This window comes from Pleurodeles waltl, chromosome 2_1 (assembly GCF_031143425.1).
Source record: "Pleurodeles waltl isolate 20211129_DDA chromosome 2_1, aPleWal1.hap1.20221129, whole genome shotgun sequence".
NCBI classification, from domain to species: domain Eukaryota; kingdom Metazoa; phylum Chordata; class Amphibia; order Caudata; family Salamandridae; genus Pleurodeles; species Pleurodeles waltl.
Window position 1 is genome coordinate 711,850,739 of NC_090438.1, and position 27,051 is coordinate 711,877,789.

Below are 27,051 nucleotides of genomic sequence, written 5' to 3' on the forward strand. Positions count from 1 at the left end.
GGAAAGACAACACACATGGCTGATCCCGTGTAGATTAGGCCGTTTCCCCTATAGTAGATGTCACCTACCAAATATGGTTGACCTGAGAGCTACTGCTCTTGCAAAACAAGAAAAGGTTACATTGGAACTTCTACAAAATGTTAAACATACGTTTAAATAAAGCAAAGCGTGGATCAGTAAACTCACACAGCATTCTATTGTTGAACGAAATATAAACGTTTAACACTTTTTCTCCAAACTATAGCTGAAGGCACTAAAAATGTAACTAAAGGACAACCCACTGTGGTTTGTATTTAAAAAATATATTTGCAGCTATAGCTTTCCTAAAGAATAATTATTTACATTATTAATATTTCAGCTTGTGAATCTTTGTGAAGAAGTCAAAGATAACGGGCTCAATCCTAAAATCTTTGGCAATTGCTAAACATACTTTGGATTAAATGTATGCTGTCAACCCTTTTATACATTATAAAAAATATATGCATGCAATTTTTAGAACACCAAGAGCTAACCAGATTGCTTTGGCAGCAGTACGAAATTTCACAGGTGAGCACATGGCATGCAGAAAGTAGAACACATATACAATATTGCTACTGCACCATATGGGTACGCCATTAGACTCTCTTCAATATGTTAAAGATGTGTTAAAACTGAATTTTTTGCCAAGTCTTAGCAAAATTGGAAGGATTATATAAATTAATAAAAGCAGTCTTTTATAGGGAGACATGTCATGCCATTTACAGGCAGCGTTTAAACTAATGCACTTAGTGTAATAACAATAACTGGTAAGAGAAATGTAAAAAAAAATATTAATTTTGGCACATTTCAAAATAATACATTTTAAGGATATTTGAGTGCAAATATGAACACTTTGGGCTGCATGACTAAAACGCTATTGAAATGTATGAGATTTAAAATAACAAAGAACGTGGCAGGCAGAATAGCAACATAAGGCAATGATTCACAAAAATAGGGATGTGACAACTCTAGGATCAAATGGGATTTATACACAGAAAAGGTTGTCTATTTAAATATTTTACCCAAGGGAAACCGATATTAAAGTTGCGATCGAAAAATGTTTAAAGGTTGTATTACCCAAAAAGCAACCAGAAAAACATTACTGAGTAAAAAAAAGTCACCATAGTATAGTGAAACACTTAGGTCTTAGGAGAATGTTAAGGGTCTCTCTAGAATGGATATAAACTTAAGACTTTGAGGACTGTGAAATAAAGCCAGTCCGCCCAGTTTCTGCCTGCTCATGACACACAAGACAAGCACGCTCTCCATCAGTTGATCGCTACTGAAATCATGAGCACTAAATATTCTTAGACGTGTGCAGGAACCCCCTCCAAAGAACTTCTTCCATGTGTACTTTTCTGAGTTAAATCTTCACCTTACTTTAGGGAGGCAAGAATTGTTTTAATGACAAAAAACTAATTTTGCAGCCTCTCAAACGAGCTATATTGTCAATTCCATTTGTTTGCTTTAAAAATGTTCACCTACTACTTAAAACAACAGAAATGTCACTAGAAAATTTAAGAAACATTTAAAAAATACCTTTGACAAACCTTTTTTAAAGCATGCCGTGTAGATGGGAGTTACCTCAGTTCTTTTTTCTCCATAGATCCTGAAGCTATGTTCCATCACTTTTTGAGATTCAGATCCATGGGTGACACAACCCTGACCAAGATCCCTTGGATAGCAGCCACACCCCCTACACATTGTTTCTGAATACCCTGGATCGAGTTTCCCCGCAGGTCCCCCTTCTGCCATGTACAGTGTAGTACATTATGTATGTGAAATTCCCCACTTATTTCTTTACTAAACACAAATTCCACTTCCTATTATTTGTCACTTACCTGGCATCGACAAGCTAGTTTTGTAACAGAATTTGTTCAGTTTCTCTTCTCAATAGGCTTAACTGGTCGATATAAATATTCTAATGTACTTTTCCATGTCTCTCTAATTTAACTGCACTTTTTGTACAATACACAAAATAACAAAAAAAATGTTTTCTCTTTTTGACAAGTGGCCTTCGTATAGCAGGAAAATGGGAAAAACAGATGACATAGTCTGTATATTCTTTGCCTTTTAGAAACCCATGTCCACAACAGGACAGCACTACAGGACATATTCAAAGAGCACACTGAAGGAGGGGAAAAACATTCACCTTCATGAAAGAGAAGAAGTACAGAGGCAGCAAGAGTGCCTGTCAGGTTGACGCAGAAGATCAGATAAGTGAGAAGAGGGACCATCCTCTCCACCAGTGTCCCAACCCCTATCTCTGAGAACTCCATCGGGGGAGATCAAAGAGAAGAGAGCATCATGAAAAAGGCATCCTCTTTGATGTTGAGGATTTGGATGTACAGACAAAGTACAGCAGCAAGATATTCCAATTCAAGGGCTTGCTAGACACTGAGGATACATTCATCACTGAAAAGGTCAAGACATTCACAACTGAGGAATATTTTGGCGTCAATGGATATCAAGAGGCAGCATTGTTAAGAAGGATGAAACTGAGGAGATTACCCGACTCTGAATTCTCTTGAACTTTTTTGCCATCAAGGACTTTGTCTCCAGTTTTAATTAAATAATCACCCATCCCTCAACTTCTGCATCATCCAACAACTCCTCCTCCTCAGTTACCACCAGCACCATCAACTCTACCTTCTCCGTTTCAACCACGAGTTCCAGCAGAGCTAACAAAATAACCATCGGAGACCGAACCATTCAGTCCAACTTGGGCTTTTACTGCTGTCTGGTGAAGACACTTTCACCTACCTAAGTTTCCCCATACGGAAATAGCTTTTACTATGCAGGCGCAATGCCTTTACTATGCATAATTGACTATGCATTACCTTTACAAAGCAATGCCTTTTCCACAATGCCTATATACAACACAAGTTAAGTGTATGTGTGAGTATATATATGTATGTCTTCTTTGCTCTTATTTTCTTTTCTAGGCCAAATGCCTTCACTAGCTCCCTCTTAGACATAATTTGAGCCATTTTGTCATCAGTGCAGATGCAATTAGGGTGTATTTGGAGAATGTTAAATTTAAAATTATGTGTTGTATCTCAGGTTTCAAACCAGTAAGTCTCAACCACAAAAAACATCGACACACCAGACAGTGACAATGTCCACGGACAATTAGCAAAGATGTGTCTGCCGCTGCATAGATGGTTTGATTTGACACCATCATGCTGTTCTTCAAGATTTCTGAGAGGTTTTCTTGTCTCTCTTGGAAGATTATATGCAAACTGTTGAAGGACTTGCACAATGAACTGGCATACCTGCCAAAAATGCAGTAGCACTTGCCATCTTTATTGTGATAGTGGGAGTGTTGCACATCTTTCTGTCCACTGAATCCAGTTTCCTACTCTTGATTCCTCAATTTTGATTCTAGAGCAGTGCCAAAGACCAAAAGACCTCCTTAACAAAAACCTTTTTGTGTGGTGTTCATCGATTTGTTTTTTCCACTTTCACAGTGTTTTTTTGTAGGTATGAGCTTGCTTTTTTATTCAATAATTATGATTATCAAAGGGCTGGTAGGACAGTGGGCGCAGGAGCAGTGACGTGATATTTTCTTGCTGCAGTTACAGCTCCTGAAACTGGTGGAAGATCAGCCCTTAGAAAAAAGAAGGTCCTATTCAAGAGGCTTTTATTTCTTTTGTAACCTAGAAGGAGCTACTTTTGTCGAGGCTGGTGTCCAAAATAGAGCCATGGCAAATTCTAGAGGACCCGGGACTAGAGGAAGTTGCAGTCTTGTGGATGGGCATTGCAGAAACATCTTAAAGATCACTGAAGTGGTTGAGTTTGTCAACATCATGAATGTTCAGCTTATTAGCCCATCCAGTAAGAACCTCTTGAAAAATATGAATGTCGTCCACAGGAGAAATACTCAAAGCGGCTAGTCAGAGGGCACTGGTGAATTTCTTTCTCTAGAAGATGATGAGGCCAGGAAAGAAGACGAGCGAGATCTAGATCTGTATCTGTGTCAAGATGAGTACCTTCAAGAAGAGATATGCCTGGATTATCTGGAATGACGAGAATGGCCAATACACCTTGACCTTACTGCTAGTGTATGAGGAGGCTGTTTGACAATACAATGCATGCCTTTACCAAGCGTCATTTACCATGCAATGCCTTTACCACACAAATACCTTTATGAAGCATGTCTTTACAACTCAAAGTAAGTATATGGTAAGGTTTCTCCACATGCTCAAGGGTGTGGAATTTAATAAAATTGCTTTTTGTCCATGGGACATGTTGCTTCATAAGTCTACTTGCCCGGCAAAAAATCAATTTGTCCCCTTGGTGCCATGTAAAGCCATGATAAATTATGGCAGCAATCTCATTATACATGAGCTCTGATAATAGCCTCTCTGATTATGCCAGGGCTCATTATATTGTAGAAATGGAATTCTAGAAATTATCACATTTTGCAATATTTCCACAGATCTAAGTACTGGGACTGGAGGCAGTGTTAAGCAATCGCTCCAGGGTTGGAGTCTGTGAAAACATACTAACTTGCATGTTTAAGATGTTTTCACCTGCTATTTTCTAATCTTTTCCCATACTGAGAAAGAATGGAAATTTACTCCAAACAAGGGCAGAAACAAAACGTCTTCCATGTTGGGGAAAAAAGTGGTTAGAGGCAAAGTGAACTTGGAAATACTCAACAGATTTGCGCATGAGCAAATCTACAAATACATATTTGCGCGTGCTAAGATGCAGTTCACAAATATTTTCCAGGAGTACAATTTCCTGGCCTTTGTCTGTAAATTATTGTGAATTAATGAAAGTTGTAAATCTGCACTTTTGTGGATTGGGCCCTTGAATAAATCTTGAGTTAACCAAGACCTTTTACTTTTATTAAAATTCTGTCTCTTTCTACCCATACACTGCCTTTACTGTGAGTGACAGCATTGTGATTTTTCACAAGGAGAATATGGGCATAAAAATTAGTTTTGTTCAGTGCCAGAGACTACTGTGGCAATGTGTGTTTTTTTAAGACCAAACAATATTTAAAAAAATTGCCAATGTTTGTTATAATGGTGAGGGCCTGGCAGTTCCCACAACAATAACATTTTACAAAAACCATGTCAAAACAAGACATGCATTGACAAAACCAAAAAGCTGACCACCAACGTTTTACGTATTGGCTTTGCCAATGATCGTTTATTTTCAGGTTTCCCATAATCTTGGTGAAACTGGTTGCACTGATTTTTCTATTATGAATATTTTTGGGAATACCAGCATGCATTAACACCTTTTAGTAGATGATGCTTCAAAGAAATAGTATATACATTTCACTGTAGTTTAGCTAAACGTTTTTTTCCTAGTTGCATTTTTGGAAAGCAGACTCATCAATCTTGCTTTCAAGCTTCTGCATCTATTTGCATCTAATCCAAGAGTATTCGGGAAGCAATATATCTAGCCTCATATTGTTAAACGTTTGAAATGCATGCACACAGTTTTACACTGGGAAAACACATTTTTATACTGTCAGCAGTGCAGTCTGAGCTTACATTTCCTTAGAGCACTCACCTTAATAATTAAAGGCTCTGTATTAATGGACCATACATACAAGTTGGAACAGCATTAACATATGGACACAAATCTTACCTTAACTGCAGACATTGCCCTTCCCTGGTACATAATTTAGTACTGTAAACTGGGAACCAAAGGGTTTGTGCTACAATGTGTTATCCCAAGGACAAAATGAACATGAAAACTTGTTGCCCTTGACTCCAAACAATATGTCCTGGGAGTCGGATTATAGGAATTCCACACCCCTGCTATGGTCACTTAAGAGAATATCGGTGCCCGTATGGGTCATCTATCTACAGATCCAAGAACGTGGTATTAAAAGGACACGCCACATCAGCCTACTGGTGCGGAGGGTTGTGCATATAGCCCTGGGAGCCTTACTCCCATCTTTCAGGACATGCACCCTCATTTTTCAGACGGACAATACAACACTTTATTACCCGAACAAGCATGGAGGTGTGAGGTCCACAGCTTTATCGCCTGGAGCTCAAACCATATGGAAATGGTCGATTGCCAGGAACTTGAGAAAAAAAGCAGTTCTGCTGCCAGAAGCCCAGAATGCTCAAGCAGATTCCCAAAGCATACTGATGCAGAAAAATCACAAGTGGGTCCTAAATTATTCTTCAAGATGTCTTCAGCAACTTGGGCCTCCTACAATTGGATCTAGTGGCAAGCACAGACATCAGAAAATGCACAGACAATCCTTGTCCAGATGTATTGTTCTTGCATTCTGCTTTGTTACCAAAAATCCAATACAATTTTACCTCACAAACCTAAAGCCCATTCCACCAGAGGTAAAGCAGCTACTGCCACTTTACTCAGGAATGCCCTAGTTTCTCAGATCTGAAAAGCAGCCACTTGGAGGTCTCTTCCCACCTTTATGCCACAGCATTGTCTCAATTTTGATTCTAGAGCAGTGCCAAAGACCAAAAGACCTCCTTAACAAAAACCTTTTTGTGTGGTGTTCATCGATTTGTTTTTTCCACTTTCACAGTGTTTTTTTGTAGGTATGAGCTTGCTTTTTTATTCAATAATTATGATTATCAATGGAGATCCCTCGAAAGAGAAGGAAAGTTTTCTTACCCGTTATACTATTTCTTGTTCAGGGGACTCTCCAATGAAATCATAAGCGATCTACCCTCTTCTCCTGGCAGAATGGAAAAAGAAGATTTTTGTTTTCTATTTATTTCTATCCCTTACTTGCAAAATAAACAATAACTAAAGTAATGACCATCTATAGAGAATGGTGGGACACTGGAGACCTTGGAGCCCATAAAGGTACATTGTCACTTTTCGCTTAGCAATGCTAAAGCCCATATATGTCTACTACAGCCTCTTCCCTTTCACACAGTGTCTCAAACTGGTCCCTAATAAAATTAGTAAGAACCTCTCTGTTTCTACTCCTTAGAACCCTCCGCCCTCTGTCCCTACATAAATCTTTCACCTGATCTATGGACATGGAGCTGAGGTCTATTTCCAAGTCTGTGTTTTCCGTTATCTATGTGTGCTGCTCTGTGCGTAAAAATGGGACTTATTACTGGTATAAACTGGAAATGGTCAATGCCACTCCTTTTTCCAAGGCTCCTAAACGTTAGGCATCCGGCTGAGTGCTGCCAATTGTCAAAATTGTCACAGGGCCAAGGGGCAAGCAGGAGCCATGTGTCCCAACTGTGGCAGTTGAGGCATTTTACTTCTGATGTCCCCGGGCCTAACCTACTATGGACCCTGAGCAACCGGGCTAAGTATCTCTTCAGCACTTGACTCTCGATGGTAGGGAGGGTCAGCAATCCAAAGCATCTTGGTGAGGAGACAGACACAAGGGGGTGAACACTCAGCTCAAAATACATTCAATAACAGCAACAAATAATTGTCCAGTTAAATGTTTGCTTTTATGAAAAAAGAGTGTCTAAATCCCAACACACAGTAAAATAGGGCACCACAAACAATACACAAAGCTGGTCAAGATTAGGACTCTGTTGTTTCAATATGCGGTGCCTGAGTCCCATTCCCCTCTCCCTAGCAGTAGTGGTTATTCCCATTCACTACAGGTGACATTCAGGGTTAAGTCCCACTAGTAGCCCAAGTCTCAGGAGTCCCACTCTGACTCCAACTGAAGTAAAAAGTGTTCCAGCGAAAAAGCACTACATGGCAGAAAAGTTCCCCTCTGGGGCTTTCTGGTCCATTAACCAGTCTTACCTGCACAACTAGAGTTTCCAAGATTCCCCCTCCCCTTGTGGGTGCTGAAGCTTCAGAGACTGTCTCTGGTGAGTTCTGCACATGCAGCCCTACCGGGGCAGCTGTTGGGTGCCCTCGAGATGGGCTGCTGTCTTGTGGGGACAGCAGCCCAGGGTCTTCAACACTGTTCTGATGCTGGAAGGTTTCCTGGGATCCTCCCCTATTAATCAATGCGCTGTGTGTGGCCTGTCCAGTCCTCAAGATAACAAGGACGCCAGAGGGAAGCAGGTAAATTGAAGGATCAGGACAGCTTCAATATCTTCCTCCCCATCAAGGCTAGAAGGTGAACAGAAAAATGTTTCAGAGGGAGCTTCAGTGATACTGGAAGTGGTGCAAATGAGAAAATTCCTTTATCCCCATAAGTCAGACAAAGGATCGTGGAAGTTTAGAGCAGCTGAGAAATGGATATGGCTGAAGTGTGGGTCTTACTGTCAGGGTTTGCGGTACTGTATCCCATCCCGCTTTGTGTTATTAGAAAGCAAGGCTTGGATATGTGGGAAAAGCCATGTATATGGAACTCGCCTTTGGTGGAAATGGTGGAAAGTCCAAGGGTCTGAATGTTGTACCACACTATAAAATGGCCAACTAGGTGGCAACAGAAAATCATTGGGGTGAGATCTTGTGAGAATGCAGTAATGAAGAAGCCATGCACGACTGCATTTAACTCCTGGAATTTCCTGGGGCTGGCACATGCTATTCAGTTCCTGGTATTGGCTGTCAGTTCTTGTCCTCATCTTTCTGTTGGGTGGTAAGGTCCGTCTGTGCCTGTGACCCTTCAGCTGGGCTGTGATATTGAAGGAGCGTTCCTTCTTGCATGCAGCTTGGACTAATGAGGCTGTTTGGACGTCCCCCGCAGTTGCTGGCACATTAGCATTAGGTTGTGACATCTGTGCTCACACGTCTATGTATTTTGCTAGAGAGCATTTTGTGTGGCTACAGTCTCCTGCCATGTGACTTGTAAGGGCTGTTAGGACTTTTGTGGTGCCCAGGTTTACACATTTCAGACTAGCACCACGCATTGTGGTGTTTCTTCATCCTGCGCAGCTCTGAGGGCATACGCATACATTTCAGCCTGGTTCTATTGTTAAGACTGATACATTTCACACTGCAGGATAATGCTTACTTATATTTCCGATGCCATAATAGGGGTATCTACATAAATGGTTTAATCATGTATACATCATGTTTTGTGAATGTGCTATATTTTGTCAAGCGTCAGATTCAGTCTGGGGCATAAGATGGCCAATTAATTTCCACACTTGTAAGTGTATATTGGTCTGCAGGTTGCAGATTTATGATCAACCTTAATGCGCATGTAGCAGTTCTGACATATTATATATGATTTAATGTTATTTCTCCAAGAACAGCTGTGCAATAGTGCAAGCTCCTTACAAATGATGTATTTCTGATATGATTTGATTGCATCTTGGCACATAGTGTTGTGGTTGGCTGTTTTTCTTACAGGTCTCCTTCCCTGGTCTAACCACTCTAATTCCCTTCCCCTTCCCTCCCACTGGGCCACTCTGCCCCTTTGCTCACATTATTGTTAGCAACAGAGCTGCCAGAAGGTGAGCTTTGGGTGCAGGGTGGTGGGGGAGGAGTGGAGAAGGGGTAGAGAGGAGTGGGGCACTGTTCCTGAGGATCCTTCCCACAGATACAGAGGGTACAGGTATTCACAACAGACTTTTACGGGACAGCTATCCAGCCTGTTCAGTCAAACCCTATCCATTTCTCAATCGAAATCGAAAATGTGTCAGTGGATGTAAAGGCACCTGAGAAGAAAGATGCCACAGTGGCAACACTCGAGTCTCTGAAAGGCTTTCTCAGCATTTCTTTTCAGGGCTAAAAAGAAGAAAACATGCTAGACCCTTCAATTTCTGAAGGTCTTTTGTCTTTCCTAAGGACTACCATCGTCAGAGTCAATGGCTCTTTTGAAGGACGTTGAGCTGGCGCTTCAATGCTGGTTCAATCTCAGGGCAGCCTGGAATAGTAAAACCATTTTTGGGCCTTTAATTACAGAATCAGATGCCAGCAGTTTAGTGGAGGCAATCATTTGGGAGACATTAGGATGAGTGGACAATGTCTGCATGATACACTGAACATCCACATTCACTGTTTAGAGTTGCAAGCAGGCTCCATTAGTTTCAAATGCAAGACATTAAATTCAATTGCTGAAGCCTGCGATGAATTGACAAAATCTCAGTGATGAGATATATGAACAGACTGAAAGTTACGAAGTCTTACATGTTGGTCAGGACTTCAAAATTTCCATCAGAAGAAATACGTGCTGGGGACAGCAAATGTTGTGGATCACTAGAACTCTTGATATCTGAGGGAATACAAGTGTTGACACGACAGGGACGTGTTTACATCAAGACTTAATGAATAGATGCTGATATTTTCTAATTGGAGTATGGATCCAGAAGACTTCAGAAGACTTAATGACACCGGGTTACTAGAAGTGGTTACTGGATTGAGGCGATAAATTATGCATTGCCTCCCTTTACGATGGTTTCAAAAGTGATCTTGCAGACAAGGACAGACAGAGGGCATATAGGATTCTGATACTACTTAAAGAGTGTTTCACAGTTCTTCTGCAGCTTTATGAGTCTACAATGATGGCACTCCATTTCAAGAAAGTTCTGAGTGGGCCTCTGGGGTCAGCTCATACTTTGGCGATGCAGTGAATTCCAGGGGTTTGTTGTACGGAGGATTTCAGGAGAGACTGGCAGGATCCGAACGTTTGGAAACAGTCTGTGTTATTCATCAGAAAGTTGTTGTCTAGTGGGACCAGCTAACAATATAATTCAGCCTGGAAGTAATTCTCTGACTAGTGTAGGGCATGTGATCCGAAACTCACTGATGCAGATGTAGTGTCCATTTTATATTTTCAGTCAAAAGTGGCAAGATAGAAGCCTACTGGATCAAGTGTATACAGGTTAGAAATTTCAGTAGGTTATATTTCTGTAGCAATCCAGTGAGGAAGTCTACTTAGATCTAAACAGGGTTGTTCAGGCAAACAAATAAATGCTAGCAGTGCAGTTCACTGTCGCAACTGTGCAACCTTGTTGTGCCAAGGAGAGAGCAAATTGTAAAACATTGGACAAATGGGCCTTTAAAGGATCAATGTGCCTCTCCTCACACCATATAACAAACTTGGCCCATCTACCAGCATAGACCATTTGCTGGAGTGTTGCCTGACCGATAATATAACATCCACAACCTCTGGGGGGGCAAAGAAAAATAATTCAGATTGTCCTGTTCAATCTCCAGGCATATAGGTGCAGGCTCTGGAGGTGGAGGTGTAGAACTTGCCCTTGCCAATGCAAGAGAAGGCCTGCCCTCTGAAGGAGATGGAGTGGAGGGCACAGCCGTCTTGGCCAATCCAGAGATACTAATATAACTTGGGCACGGTCTTGGCGAACCCCAGGAATCAAGGGTATGAGAGGATTGCATCCCCCAATGCTCCCTGCATTGGATACTGGAGGCTGCAAAACAATGGGCAATGCATGTTCTCGTGAGTGGCAAAAAGGTCTGAGTTGTCCCCCATAACTGGAAGACGGGAAGAACCAACTCCAGAAGGAGTCATCACTCATGGTCGGCTGAAAAGTGCTGACTGAGTCTGTCTGCACATATGTTGAGAACTCTGGTCAAATGGTTTGCTACTATGCAAATCCAATGGTCCTGAGCCTGGGACCAGAGGCAGAGAGCCTCTCTGCAGAGAAGATACGACCCTACACCTCGATGTTTGTTGATGTACCACATTGCAGTAGTGTCGTCTGTCAAGATTTGAACCGACTGACAGCGAATGGAAGGGAGGAAGGCCTTGAGAGCCAGATGTATTGCCCGGAACTCCAACAGATTGTTGTGAAATATCTGTCCCACTGAAGCCCAAAGAACTTTGATCTCCTGATCCCCCAGATGCACTCCACGCTTTAGATTGGAAGCATCCGTTATGACTGTAGTCATCTGAGATGGAATACAAAACAGCCTCCTTTGCGTCCACACTGCACCATTGAAGATCCTCTGCAGTGTTTCTGGAGATTGTTATAGACGCTCTGAGATCTACATTGTGTTGAAACCACTGCTTGCAGAGGTACCACTGGAGAGCCCTCATGTGCCCATGTACACGAGTGACCAACAGAATACAGGAACCAAACAGACCGAGCAGGCATAGGACCTTTAGGACTGGAACAGCCGCTCCATTCTGAAACATTGGAATCATTGCCTGAATGTCCCGAATCCTCTGAGGACGGTGGGGAGGGCATGATTTATTGTTGTGTCCACTACTGCCCCTATGAACAGGAGGCGTTGAGAGGGCTCCAAGTGAGATTTGGGCACGTTCAATGAAAAGCCCAGGTTGAACTACAATTGAGGCGTCATCTGCAGATGGTGCAGCGCCAACTCTGGAGACTTGGCTTAGAGCAGCTAATCATCCAAGTAAGGAAATACCGATATTCCCCTCCTTCTGAAATGCGCTGCAACCACTGCCATCACATTCATGAAGACTCGAGGTGCAGAGGTAAGACCAAAAGGAAGGACTGCAAACTGGTAGTGTTGCAACCCTACCGTGAACTGGAGATACTTCCTGTGCAACTGCAGAACGGGGAAGTGAAAATATGCATCCAGCAAGTCTCTAGAACCCATCCAGTCTTCCTTTCCCAGCGTCAAAAGCACCTGAGCTAGGTCCAGCATTTTTAACTTCTTCTTGAGGTACCAATTCAAAATCCTCAGGTCTAGGAGGGGCCTCAAATGACCATCTTTCTTCAGGCTCAGGAAATACCTTGAATAACATCCCTGACCCCTTTCTTGCTCCAGAACCAACTCCACTGTGCCCTTCAACAGCAGATTTGGTGCCTCCTGCTGAAGCAACAGCAGATGATCCTCTGAACAAAAAGAATGCTGGGGAGAAAAGGGAGGTGCTAAACACCCATGAGTCTGATATTATTGACTCCCACTCTTGAACAAAATGAATCAACCTTGCCCCTACAGGCAACACATGCCGTGGAAAGTGGAGAGAACTAGGGCTGCTTACCTGAAAGGTTCCCAGAGGAGGAGGAGGAAGGCTGTTGGGCGGCACCACGTTGCTTAAGTCTCTCCTGACCTCTGTATAACATATACAGGGGGTTGGCAGATTGTTGACCCTCGAACTGCTGCCTTATGCAAAAGGAGGAGCTGTGGCCAAACCCCCTAAACCTACGGAAAGGTCATTAGATTGAGGAGAGTGAGTGAAGACATAAAAGACTTAGCCATAGCTTTGCTCTCCTTGAACCTTTCAAGCACTGAGTCGGCTTTCTCTCCAAACACTCTGGACCCATCAAACGGGAGATCTATCAACATGGATTGTACATCAGGGGAGAACCCCGATCCCCTGAGTAATGCATGTCTCCTGCTACCCACCAATGTACCCATGGCTCTGGCAACAGAGTCTGCCATGTCCAGACCCGATTGGATGACCTGTTTAGTAGCCGCCTGACTGTACTGCAGCAGCTCCTTAAAATGTTCCTGCATATCTTTCGGCAGCTTGGGAACCTCCTCCTTAGCTGAGTCCATCAGTGCAAGTATATATCTGTCCAACACACATGCAGCATTAACTGATTTCAAGGCAATGCTACATGATGAAAAGACCTTCTTAGCAGACTGTTTAAATTCCCTATTTGCAGACATCGTGGGCAAGGAACCAGGAGCTGTTTTAGAAGAACAAGAAGCCTGTACTACCAGACTCTCAGGCGTTGGATGCTGACTAAGGAATTAGGGGTCAGTGCAGCCCCATACCTTCTTGCAATTACTTTTGAAACAGCACATGTAGACACAGCCTTCCGCCACAGATCCAGAACCGGTTCTGACAATGCCTCGTGAAACGGCAGCAAAGGTTCAGATGTAGCAAAGGAGGAGTGGACAACCTCAGTGAGGATGTTGGACTTCAGCTCCGATGTGGGAAATGGCGATTCCAGAAGGTTGGCAGACGTCCTGATCACCCTATATTAATTATAACTTCCAGAGGCGGAATACTCCTAGGTGACAAACAGGGGAAGTGTCCGATCCGCTTGCCACTTCAATACCCTCAAGTCTATGAGAATGTAAAGAGATCTCTCCTTCTTCTAAATCCTGTTGTTCCTCCAAATACTGCTGCTCCTCTAAAAGCCTCAATGCCTCTCTTCTAGATCTTAGTCTAGACTCCAAATGCAGCGTCGATAAAGAGAGCGCCGACGAAGCTGGAGTCTGGTTTTCATTCCAGGAAGGAGCTGAGTGACTTGACGCCGTATGAATATTATTCGACGTCGGTATCAGCCACAGCGACGGTGCCAACCCTGAAGGTAACAGAGCAGTAGGCATAAAAGGAGCCTGTTTACGATGCCAGGAAGCCCAGATTAAAGGCTAAATGACATATGGGGCCCACAGGCGCACCAACAGGGGGTCATTGCCCTGTTAAAAATGCTGAACATAGCATTTATAATGGCAGATGGATCTGCCCCAGGAGTCGGGAAGGCCGGATATCCTTGTTGAGGCTGGACCCCATCTGAGTCTTGCACCTCCATCTCCTGTGGAGTAACCGGAGAGAACTGCACGGCAGGACTTGAAGGTGACTCAGAGAATTCAACCAAAGACGGCGCAGGTAACACCTCTGGCGACTTTAGTTGCAGAGGAGAAAGGGTGGGGCTCACTTCCCAGATCAAGCGGTGTCGAGACTTGGAAGCCCGCGACAAGTACCTCAGGCTAGCATCTTGGGAAGGGCGACACAGAGAGCTGTGGAAACGCCGCTTATGTGACTTAGGAGATCTATGGGAAGATGACTCCTCTTGATGTCTGGATCTTTGATAGTCCTGCTTCTCCTTTTTGATCTTTGCCATGAACAGCTTAGCCTTTCTTTCCTTCAGTGCCTTCAGGTTCATACTCTGGGAAGAAGAGCATTCCCCTGATGTCACCATCAGAACTCAGGCACAAGAGGCAATTGACGTGCACTTCAGTGACTGACATATGACCCTCACACTCCCTACAAGGCTTAAAGGCAGATGTCTTCAGCAGAGACATTGTAGTACGAAGAAAACATGACGAAGAAGATTCCTCGATACAGTGTAACACCTTGAGAGGCAGAAAAACCATTAGCATCGAAGGCATGGAAAAAAGGGAACTGACCTCAGCATGCCAGTGAGGACTCCTTATGGCTCGGTGACATCAGACAGAGCTGTTCCATTATGACGTCCTCATCGATGTGGAACGCTAGAAAGAAAAGATTTCCATTGAATGCTGGTGCATTGGGAGTATTCAAAAGATGAGGAATCCACAGGTAGATGTGTCCATGAGAAATAGGAACACTTTATATGCCCACCAGTTATATAAGCCCTATCTTAAAGCTAATCTCTCACGGGGATCGTTGGATCCCCATTTGATCCATCGGGAGGCACTGAAGAATTACCATTCTCTTCTCTCTGCACTGAATGGAGTCTTTAGTGAGGCAGAGATGTAATAATCCAAGAACAGGCCACAAAAAATATGATGTACAAGACGGCCAAAGGTGAATGAATGACTGAGTTGCTCTGGCTGGATGCTACAATATTGGGAGATGGTTCAAAATCTGCATTTTTAAGTCTGGTTAAATTTTCTTCAATTTTTGAAAAGGTGCCATGTCCAACACTTAGTGTGTAGAGGTAGAGCATCTTATGATTTATTTAAAAACGTGCTCGTTATTGCTGTTGTTGACGTGTTGAGACTGTCAAGATTGGAAGGCTTGGGGCGAATTTTGAATAAGCCAACACGCTATTTTGAATCTTGAATTTTGAATCTCAAATCCCATATTTAGAAAAAAAAGTTACAAAAATACAGCAGGTAGTCTTAGTAGCAATTACACAGGCAGCCACCAAATTACCCTACGAAGAGTGGCAGGAAAATGTGGGTTCAATCTAGACCACAAACAGAATACTAGGAATGCTTGGTATGATCCGTGCCAGTGGTGATAGTTCTAGCTCCATCTCTAACAGCTCAGAACCACCTGAACTTTAAAACTCTAAATTTGTTCAATGGGCGGTCTATCAACTTGTTTTGGTCATAACATTTTTAAAGTTATCAGACTACTAGTTTAGTCCATATTCACAGGTCCACTGTAGTCCAATTGTTATCAAACATCTTTATAAATAATTTTCTTTAATCCTTCAGCAGAAGCCAAAAGAGGAAACCTTCTTTCTCAAGGCTTTCACAGGCATTCTCACTAGGTTTCAATATTATTCTCACATGTCATAACAAGCATTTGTAATATTTCAGTTGCCCCAGATGCCTAGCAACCCTTTTCTAGCTTTTTCTTTGGATTATTATGATGGCTGTCCCAGACTCAATATCAGCAACCATCCCGCTCTGCAGCATTTCCTCATGATGGGCTTTTACCGCTGCATGTGGGGCAACTTCCTTATAAAGAGGTTTGTATGAAAAAGACTGGACTACAGTAGAGCTATGAATATAGACTAAATAATTACTTTAAAAATCTGACGATAATAAGTTGACAGACCTACCATTGAACAAGTTGTTGGTTACTCATATATTGGTGGGGATAGTACCAGAGGAACAGGCACCAGGCTGTATATCACTATACACAAATATCTTTGTGAATCTCTCCTTCGCCCAGATATTCTATAATTAAATGTTCTGGTGTGGCACGGAGGTATAACTGGTCACAAAGACCCTAGATCAGTCTGCTTCTTCCTTGGGCAGTTCCCTGTACTCAAAGACCTGGGGTATATTAACGAAAGAAACGGGTTACAGAGGATAGCATCTACATAACGCGCTGAAAAGATAATCAAACTCTAAAATTCGTTGTAGATGTCGGAAATGGAAGTGGACTCTAGCCCTCCAAGGAGCCTACCACAAGGGCCCTGGACAGGAGCTTAACTGTCATAGGAACCCTCTGCCCATGGACAACTGAATCTTTACTCTGTGCAAACTGCTGGGAAAAAGCACCCCTCTGCCTAAGCAGGGTAAATGTCAGTTAAGACAGCAAACACTGGCATACGTGTGGTCATGACCGCCTAACTTTGGGAGTTTTCATTAAACAGAAAAAAAAGTGATGCATGGGGCTGTGTTAACCAGACGTACGCATTGTCGAGTGAGAAGTTCAGTGCACAACATTAGGCCACATTTCCTGTGAATACAACACAAGAAATCTCAAATGGGACCAAGACTGGTTTACATATGGTTAGGGTCCAGAACTTTGTCAGAGATGAAAAATAATGGACGGGAATGCTACACAAAGGAATGACCAGCCTGATTCTCTTTCAGGACTGGAAGCAAGGATTATACTTTAAAGCCTCTTTATAGACAAGAGAAACCAAGTAAAAACAATATTACTTTTCCCAACGAACACAGAAAACGAAACTACAAACAAATGATCAAATAGAATCAATCTCAGTACAAAGTCCATTCAGAAAGAGCCCTTCAGGCTCCTCCCAGATTTCATTCGTTGCTGCTCCGCAACCACATACGTACTTTTTTGCCTTGACATCATTTCTGTGTGAGGCATTTGTGGGGACACTTTAATGCCTAGATGGAGCTTATTAGAAGCCTACTTCTGATAAACGAAAACCATTCTCAGCTACTGTCTTATGTATGTATTTAATATGTGTATATAAAAGGCAGGAGTGACAAACACAGGAAGGAAGGAAAGAGGTAGGGAGCACAACAGGAGGTGAAGACTGGCCAAAAGGAAAATAAGGTAGGAGAAAACAAGAGTAAGGAAGGAGAGAAATGAATGAACAATGGACTAAAGGAATCAGGGAAGCAAACAGAGTGAGCAGAAAGGACAAAAGGAGAGAAAGGATAAATGAGAGAAGAACGGAATGAATGAACAAAAGGAGCGAAGAAAGAAAAGTAGAAGAGTATGAAGGGAAAGATGGAAGAAAGGAGGAAATAAAATAGAGAAGATAAGGACAGAACGAACAAAGAAGAGGAGAAAAATAAAGGACCGAAAGAAAGATGGAAAAGAAAGAAGACAACAAGGTGAGGCAGAGGTAAGGAAAGAAAGACAAAGCAGGGGAGAACAGCTGGAATAAAGTAATGCAATGAGAGAAGAAAATGAACAAAGAAAGCAATGCAAAACAAAAAAGGTGAGACAGAAAGAACCGTAAAAAGTGAGAACGAAACAAAGGAAAGAAGTGGAGCGAAAAACAGACAGAAAACTAGAGGAAAATATACAGCAAGGAGAGAAAAACAAACAAAAAGGGAAGAAACAAAGAAAGAAAAGTATCTACATTCTGTGGTACACTAAATAATGTATATTTGTATGAAGTCCAATATCCCTTCAAATATTTTAGGCTGGCTTCTTAGCAGATAGGAGCATCATAACTTGCATTTTTAATAAGAGGGTGTGCTGTATGCTCCTCTTGCGCTGACAGCCCAGGCCTGTAAGTGCAGCACTGGCAGCCATACTTCCAAAGTTTAGGCAGCGAGATACTTCAAGGCAGCCTGTGAGATGCTACTGGCTTCCAATCGCTGTGTTAAAGAATCCTGCTCTAATGCTTTCTTTTCCTTAGTCGGTTTATCATTGTGAGAGGAGTGCAGCCTTTCTAAAGCTCTCACTTGCCCCCAGTATGTCCTGTGGGAGCACAGATGGAGTCACTCTGTTCTCTCCAAGGAGAAGTCAAGCTGAGCAGCCACGCGGACTAAAATCACTGCCTCAATGGAGACAGGAAAAGGGGGGAGAGGGGTGTGCATGTGTGAGAGAGAGAGAGAGAGAGAGACTGATGACCGCACCAACATTCGTCAGGCAGCTGCTGGGTGGCAGTGAAGCGGCAGAGTTCTATAGAAAGAGTAGTCTGCTACCACTTCATCAGGGATGGGGAAGGCTGGAGTCAAGCGGGGAGCGTTCTGTGCTCCCCGGTGCCTTGAACAGGGGTTAGATATCCCAAGCCTCATGCTACTTTACTTGTCGGGATTTTGTTGCTGGTAAAATCTTGCCTGGTAGTCTGACACCTGGTGAATCCTGGTGCAGAAACACTGAGACATTTGTAAGTATCCTAACTGGGAATATTGCTCCACTAAACTTAAAATTAAAGGCAATCTAATCGTGGTAAAAGAAACAAGGAGATGAATCCAAAATGAATTTATTAAAAACTCCCAAGTCAAAATCTTTGCATTCATAAATGTGATGCAAATGTGTTTTTTTCCCACTATTCACAGGAAAAATATTTGTCCCACACGGAGAGCCCCCTTGGCTTCAATTCATTTAAATATGGTAAATCTCCCTCCTGATCTGCACACTAGAAACACACTTACTCCTGTCAATGATGGGATCAAATTTATGTGGGAAACTACCTGAAAGGTGTACGTGAATGATCACAAATATACAGGTGTGCGCCTCATCCAGAAACACCAACAATTTCGCCCAAACTTGCTGCAATTCAATCATACCAGTAGTATGTGCAACTGTAGCTGCATCCAGTGAAGTTAAATAGGCACCATTCCGAAGTCTGTACATCAGATTTAAATGTATAAAGTCTTTGTTGATCATCTCAGTTAAACTTAAGTGTGCAAAAGAGTTGCGAATTGGCCCCTGAGTGTGTGAACTTCACAATGTACTAACCAGTGAGTGCAATATGGCAATCGGAAGGAGTCAAATGCGTAGCACGGCCAGGAGCATCATGAACACATCACAATAAACTGAGTAAATGGGCTTGAAAACGCTACTCGAATGCTGCTATTACAACTTGGAATGATAACAGTAACAGGCAGTAAAAACGATTGGTGCTTTTTTCTGTGACACTGTATTGCTAATTGGGAGGCGACATGAAACCAAAGGTCAGAGGGATCATGTGTTAGATTTCAACTAAGGCAGCATAACGGAGTACATTTTAACACCAATTAAAAGTACTGCTTGGCTTACATGTCTGGAGAGCTCTGTTAAGGTTGTCCTGCATTGCCTTCTTACAGCTTGGCAGAGTTTGATCATTCGCCTCGGATGTCGAATTCTTTACATTCTCAAGAACTCTCATTTCACGAAAACCTCGCTTCTCCTGTTGACAAATGGGAAATACAATTAATATTTTCCCCTACCGCATGTTGTATATAAAACAGGCAGGAGAGTGAGTGGTCTCGGGGACGGAAAGGGTTCAGTGAGGGGAGGGAGGGAGGGAGGGAGAGGGAGAGGGAGAGGGAGAGGGAGAGGGAGAGGGAGAGGGAGAGGGAGAGGGAGAGGGAGAGGGAGAGAGAGAGAGAGAGAGAGAGAGAGAGAGAGATATATATATATAAGAGAGAGAGAGAGAGAGATATATATATATATATATATATATATATATAGATGAATTTTAAAAGCAGTGAGGCGTTTATAAATAACATATCTTCTCACATGCATGAGGGTTCTCTTCTATGTTTCATTTCCTGCCCCCACTCACAGATTCTCAGTCGAATGACTTGGAACCTACTTGGAGGAGGCAGGTGGGAAAACTGTAAAGTTAAGCAGATCTCAAGAATCTGTAGATTCAAATCAAGAATGTTATCAACAACTTCATATATGAGATCAGGTGCACTGCATGTTTAAGAGGCTTATAGTGTGTAGCTCATGCTTAGTCACTTAATTCTATGGTTTTTAGCTTTTTAAAATGCACTTTACCTTTTTCAAAGAAAGAAACACTGACTGGACAATCATTTATTGAATGTTATTACTGCGTACCAGCAAATGATAATTATTCGCCCCCCCCCCCAAATCCCTCGTAGGCCTGAGAGAGTCTAGTGTTACAATGGGATGCTTGGTTCCCAGTAGGAGAAAATTGTGAACATATTGCTTGCACAGGCCTCACATCCTGCACAGCTAATTACCCACTTTCTTACAAGCTATATGACGGAATTATTTTTCCTCATGGGATAAGGATAAACCCATTTCTTGCACCACTTAGATGTGTCAAAAGACCTTGTGTTGCCATTTTACATTTATTTACCTTATTGGTGCTATTGCTTCTGTCACTTTGACAATTGTTCAACACCTGATTTTAATGTTTTTTACTTCCTTGATTTAAATCATATTTGAAAATGTTTTAATACGAGTTGATGATGAATCAACAATAATATTGCTATTTAAATCCCAATTCATCAATGCAACCCCCATTCAGGGGGTTGCAAACTCAACTCTAAAACCAGTGAGAAAAAAAAATCATGAACATGGCTTCGCTAGTGAAATGTTTACTAAGAAAGTGTGGAACACAGATGAACATGGTGTAGTGAAAATGATTAGAAACATTAATCCAGTTAGCGTCAGTGTGGCATACATAACTGAAAACAGTTGATCATAATACTTATAAGTAGGGGTAGGCACAACAGCAGTAATCAGCTGTAGCATAGTTATGAAAATTACAGGAAAATTATGCAAGGAGTTTAACCCACCATTTAGTGCTATTTCCTAGTGCAAAATGCAACTTGTGTCCAAAATGGACCCAAGGATGCATTTTGTGTTGTCAAAAGAGTAATGTAAACATTTTACATTTTGACCAGGCCTACTTATAAGCCATGTTTATACATTGTTTTGTCTTTATTTTTAGTGTCCACCCAAACATACATGGATGGGATTGATTTAAATTTACAAAGCCAATATGTTGCAATAGTTTCTGCTGTTCACACTTCTTGTAAATGTTGCAGCTACTGTGCTGTTTGTCTTTTTTCAACACAGTTATTACTCATATTTTGTGCAGTGGGATAGGAATTTGATTTTAAAACAAATCTTTAAAATATCAACCTACTTCCACAGCAAAATTGCAAACATCTACAGCAACTTCACACACCAACCAGACCTAAGACAGTCACCTGGAAAGCTCTCACCAAAGAAGACACAGTGAGTCATGCAACCATCCACTCTGTGGGGCCCCAACAGACCGATGGCCCCACCACGTTTCCAACCTTAGAGCATCACCTGCTAGCATCATCCTCAGCCACATCATCAACATCTCCATCACATCCGCCACACTCCCGGAAGACTAGAAACATGCTGTGGTCAAAGTCCTCTTCACAAAGCAGTCAGCTGACTCAAGCCTAATGAGCAACATCCAACCTATCTCCCTGCACCCCTACCCAGCCAGAGTCATAGAGAAGGCCATCAACAAGCAACTCACAAGCCACCTCAAACTATACCACTTACTGGATAACACTCAATCAGGATTCAGAAAACAACCATAGTGCCGAAATTGCACTCATCGCAGTCACCAGTGACATCTGGACCATTCTAGACTGAGGAGAAACTGCAGCCCTCAACCTCATCAACTTCTCTGTGGCATTCAACACAGCCTCCCACAACACATTCATCAGAAGACTCTACGAGATCGGAATCCAATGCCACCCTTCAAATCAAAGACCAAGAACCTAATCTGCTGAGTCCCCCAGGGATCGTCTGTCAGGCTGACCCTGTTCCATGTCTACATGACACCACTCGCCAACATCATCGGGTTCCAAGGCATCACCATTATCTTCTACGTCGATGACACACAACTTGTCCTCTCTGACAGACAAGATCAACCACGACCAGAACCAATTTCAACAACTGCATGAACGCGGAAGCTTAGTGGGGGAGAACCACCTGCTTAAAACTCAGTTCTAACGAGATAGAAGTGAAGGAATCCCACTTTAATGGCCGACTGAGCTAGGACCAAAACCATCACCCACCGGCCACACCAGAAATCTGAGGATCATCCTGGACAACAAGCTCAACATGATGACACAAGTGAACACAGTGAGTGCTGCCTGCTTCTACATCATTCATATGCTTTGAAAGATCTTCAAATAGCTGCTACACCACACCAGACGAAACGTCATGCAAGCGCTCATCACAAGCAGACTCAACTACACAATGCACTCTAGCCTGGATTCTACAAGCAGCTCCCGCACAGACTTCAGACCATCCAGAATGCTACCGCAGGACTCGTACTCAACCTCCCACGCTACAGCTGCATCTCAAACTACCTCAGAGAATGTCAGAGGCACCCCATTCACAAACGCAGCCAATTAAAACTCCTCATGCACAAATACAGAGCTTTGCACAACACTGGACCAGCATACTTGAACAGCCGCATACCCTTTCACCAGCTCCCAAGGAACCTAAGCTCAAGCCTCACGATCACTTGTATATACCAACCGCATTGACAAAAACTGAGCAGGAGGCCGGTTATTTCATATATCGTGTCCAAAGCAAGGAACAATTTACCACATCAGATCCTCCTCCTCGCTTCTTGAGTTCTGCTACAGCCTGAATAGCTGGCTCTTCAAATAACTCTTCATGGAGCACACCCCTACAAACCTGCTCATGCATTTGGATACCCTCACAGGTGATTAGTGAGCTACACAAATAGACATGATGTACACACATATATATATGTGTGTTTCCTAGTGTTTTTGTGTATCTTTCTACTATAAAAGAGGGTTTGTGTTCCACTAATTATCCCTGTAATAATTTATAGAACTGATCATTACCAGAAATGCATCTGACTCAAGTACTGCTCAGTGGGTTGCAGGGTGGTTGCAGTTCAACTGGCTTTCTCTCCAGTGTCTTTAGTGCCAGGGGGTCTAGAAAGGTTATTCTCTGGCCGTGTCCTGGAAGATCTAGAAAGTGTATCAATATCACCAATTGGGTCACATCATGCAATTTGTGCTATCTGACCAGTGAAACTTGTATAAACGTATCACCAACTACTCATGGCAGTATGTTTTGATCAATAAAAAAAACACAGAAATTATAAAACACATGCTCCACTTGAATTCACACAGAGACTGATCTGAAAAACAACCCGCCAAAGGCCATACCATGTGTATGGCCACTCTGTGTTTACCCAGAAGGAATAACATTGCAGTCAGTTGCGAGCCTCAGGGGGTGGGGAGTATCTATTTCAGGTAGCCCAATACGGCATCCTGTTGTGTCTGCTGTGGGTAATGGCCCATAATCAAGTCAAGAACTTTATAAACATCTGCCAGAATGCCATTATCATTCATGAGGAGGAGCATAGGGTTTTTGCTAAAGGTTTGTTGGATGTGTAGAAACAATTGATGTGAGCCCGTCGTCGCAGGCCAAACCACACTTACAGTGTGCAGGCCACTGTGTCTATCTCAGTTTGGGGACCCCCTCCCAGCTGGTAGTGCAGTGTCCAGCGGGCAGGCAAGGGGCCGCACTGTCAGTTTTTATAGTAGTATGCAGCTGTAGACAAAAAGTGTAGACAAAAGTGTACAAATTGGGCTTGAACACAGCCAAAGCATAGATTCAATTCGGGGGCACTCAACCCACCCCGCTGGAAGTGTGGGGTCAGTAGTTCCCATGCAAATCTTGGCTGCCTGCTGCCTATGCCAGAGCCAACAAGTTGGAGCGAAGTCATTTTAGAAAGTGTCCAATTAGAGGAATAGGGATGTTGATAAACAAGTAGAGGAATTTAGGAAGAATAATATTTTTATCAATGGCAATCCTTCCTGTCATGGATAAAGGAAGTCTACTCCACACCGGTCTACATTCTTCCAGCCTGGTCATGACCTTGCCATAATTCACCCTCCAGAGTTTGTCAGTATTCCTGCTTAGCAATATAACTAGATAGCGTACCAGCTCTGTTGGTCATTGAAGTGGGTATTTTGAGTCTAATTGGCCCGTGGCTGGGGTGAGGGAGAGCAAAATGAATATGAACCAGTTAATGAAGATCCCAGTGTGTCCACCAAAGTGGATCACCTGCTGTATTACTGGGGAAAGATTGATCAGAGGGCCACAAGTGTAGAGTACAACTTTGTCCACATACATGGATACCAGAATCCTCCTAGCAGTGAATCAAGTCCTCTGTATGAGGGCTGACATCGCCTAGCTGCCAGGGGTTCCATTGCTATCGGGAAGAGAATCCATATAACAGAGGCCACCCCTGTCTAGTGCGCCTGGACACATAGAATGAGGTAGCAGTCTCACCATTAAAGCGTAATCACACATTGGGGGAGGTGTAAAGTAATTCATCAGATGCAGGAATTGGACACTGATCCCAAGGAGTGTAAGGAGCTGGAAAAGATATGGCCATTCCAGGAAACTGAACGCCGTGGTGGTGTCACATAAGACAGCGGCTGGGCTAAGCTGGGAGTTAATCTCATGCATGAGTGTGAACATGGTATGGAGGTTGTGTGCTGTGAAGCTGCCTGGAACGAAACCGGATTGGTCAGGTTGGATTATATCTGGTAGAATGGGTATCAGGGAGTTAGCGATTAGTTTCACAAATATTTTGTTATCAACATTGATCAATAGCAGTATGTAGGAGTCACATCTGTTTGCTGTTTGTTTTGTAGGACCCCTTTAGCACCTAGATTGGACATTCTTATTTTAGCCTCCTGCTCATGGCCTGTGCCCCTTACCCTCACATACATTATTTTATTTATTTTCATTTTTTGTTTTTTAGCACAGCCTGCTTTTAGCTAGTTGTTTTTATATTTTAATCAGCTGCCTCTTCCTAACAAGACAGAGCTCACCCTGAACATTTTATCAGTTGTTGTACAACATGCACTCTGTACCTTGTCCAAGGCTGCCATGTACATGATATACAAACTTGTGCAAGCCCAGGAGCCAGTTCTTGACAACTAGACACATCAGTACGTCAGGCCTGTTCTTCGAATCATGTATGGGTTATTATATAAACAACACATAGACCTAAGGAGGGCAGAGAGCATTCCAATAAAGACCGCCCTGGGTTACGTACCACGCTACAGACAGCTTTGCTGATATTGGTGCTTCAACTTCCAGAGAGGAGTGCCATCCAGACAACAGACAGACCCCTGCTATACTCTTCAGGTATGGGGTTGGGGCTACTCTGTTGGATCCGGACAGGCACAAGGGTTACCACCACTATGCTCTTAGATCTAGAAATAGGGTTAAGGCAGGAATCTCTAGACTTTCTAGAATCATTCAAAATGGCAGAGTTGTTTATCTTCTTTACCTTGGTTGTAATGATGATTACCATACTGTGTTTCATCTCCCTTATTATCGCAGCTCAAACATTTTACACTAAGATTCAATTGCTTCAGTAAATGTAATGAAATCCAGTTTGCATTTTGTGTCCTACATGTGTAAGTCACTGAGTAACTGAGTGAAAGGGGTATACTCTGTTTCCACAACTTCCCTGAGGAGTTATAGTGTCAGGTTTAGGTTGCCACAAATTACCTTTTCCTTTCCAGGATTGGGTGAGGCACTGCGGACTAGCCAAGAGTTAGGTCGAAAGCTGCCAAACTATGAGGGTTTGACCCAGACTCCCACATTCGCTGGTTCTTCTGCCCTAAACATGCAGACTTATCATAATATGAAGTGCATGACAGCTGCACGTTCAGTTTGGTGGTAGTGTGCCAAGTGATAGGGATTCCTCATACATCCAACAAATGAGGAGCCAGGAGTGGAGCATATTTCTTGTAGAAGAACACTGTAAGTCTGTCCAGGCCTAGTGCCCAAGGACACATACAGGTATAGATGGTGTGAATCTTCCAACCAGAGCATTTGAATCGTGTAGAGGAATGCATGCAGAGTGCCCATATCTGTGACTGACAATGTGAGGTATAAGTCTCGATGTGAGGTACAAGTCTGTATACAAGTCAGTTATGGCACATTTAATCTGATCAGGTCTTGTATGAATGGACTGCTCGTTGTCCTTGAGTTCTGTAATGTTTGCACTGATCCAGGGCTTCCGATGGAGTCCCGCTAGTGTTTTGCCTGACCGGTCTCACTCCCCGTAGCATCTGGCTGTTGTTTCCTTACCCAAGAAGTGAGTCTCTCTGATCGCTGCCTCTTCATATTCCAACATCAGCAAGCGTCTTTGGGTCCCCAATTTTAAAATATACAAGATCTCAAATGTCAATTTCTAGACAGGTCAGCTGCATGAGCAGATGACTGCTTGGTCACGCAAGCCCTGCGGAGAACATCTTTGAAAGCTTCCATAATGTGGATTGGGAAGACAACTGACTACTCTTTATCAGTAAAATATTCAATTATATCTGTTCGGGTCTTGTTTCGAAATATAGGGTGTAGAAGCACATGTGGGACAAGCCTCAAGGAGACGGTCCTGGTGTTAGTGTGTGTTTTCGGAGAGAGGGAGGGGAGCTTCCAGTAGAACTGGGGCATGGCCTGACAGGGTACTTGAGAGGTGGGTTATGCTGGCGGTCCAAGTAACTGCTTCTCGTGTAAATAGACAGTAGTCTATTCTGCACCAAGTGTTATGCATGGAAGTGATGCATACGCCTTCAGCGCTGTTGGCATCATTCAGTCACCATATGTTGTGAAGGTCGCTACCCTGCATGAGTGTGTGT

At 42.9% G+C, this 27,051-nt stretch overlaps 1 protein-coding gene across 1 annotated transcript in view; it reads right to left on the bottom strand.

Moving 5' to 3' along the window:
• BLOC1S5 (biogenesis of lysosomal organelles complex 1 subunit 5) overlaps positions 1–27,051 on the bottom strand; it is a 282,496-nt gene that overhangs the window by 137,932 nt on the left and 117,513 nt on the right. The window contains exon 3 of the mRNA XM_069217151.1: positions 19,655–19,784. Within this exon, the coding sequence (XP_069073252.1) occupies positions 19,655–19,784 (130 nt within the window). The remainder of the gene's footprint in view (positions 1–19,654; positions 19,785–27,051) is intronic.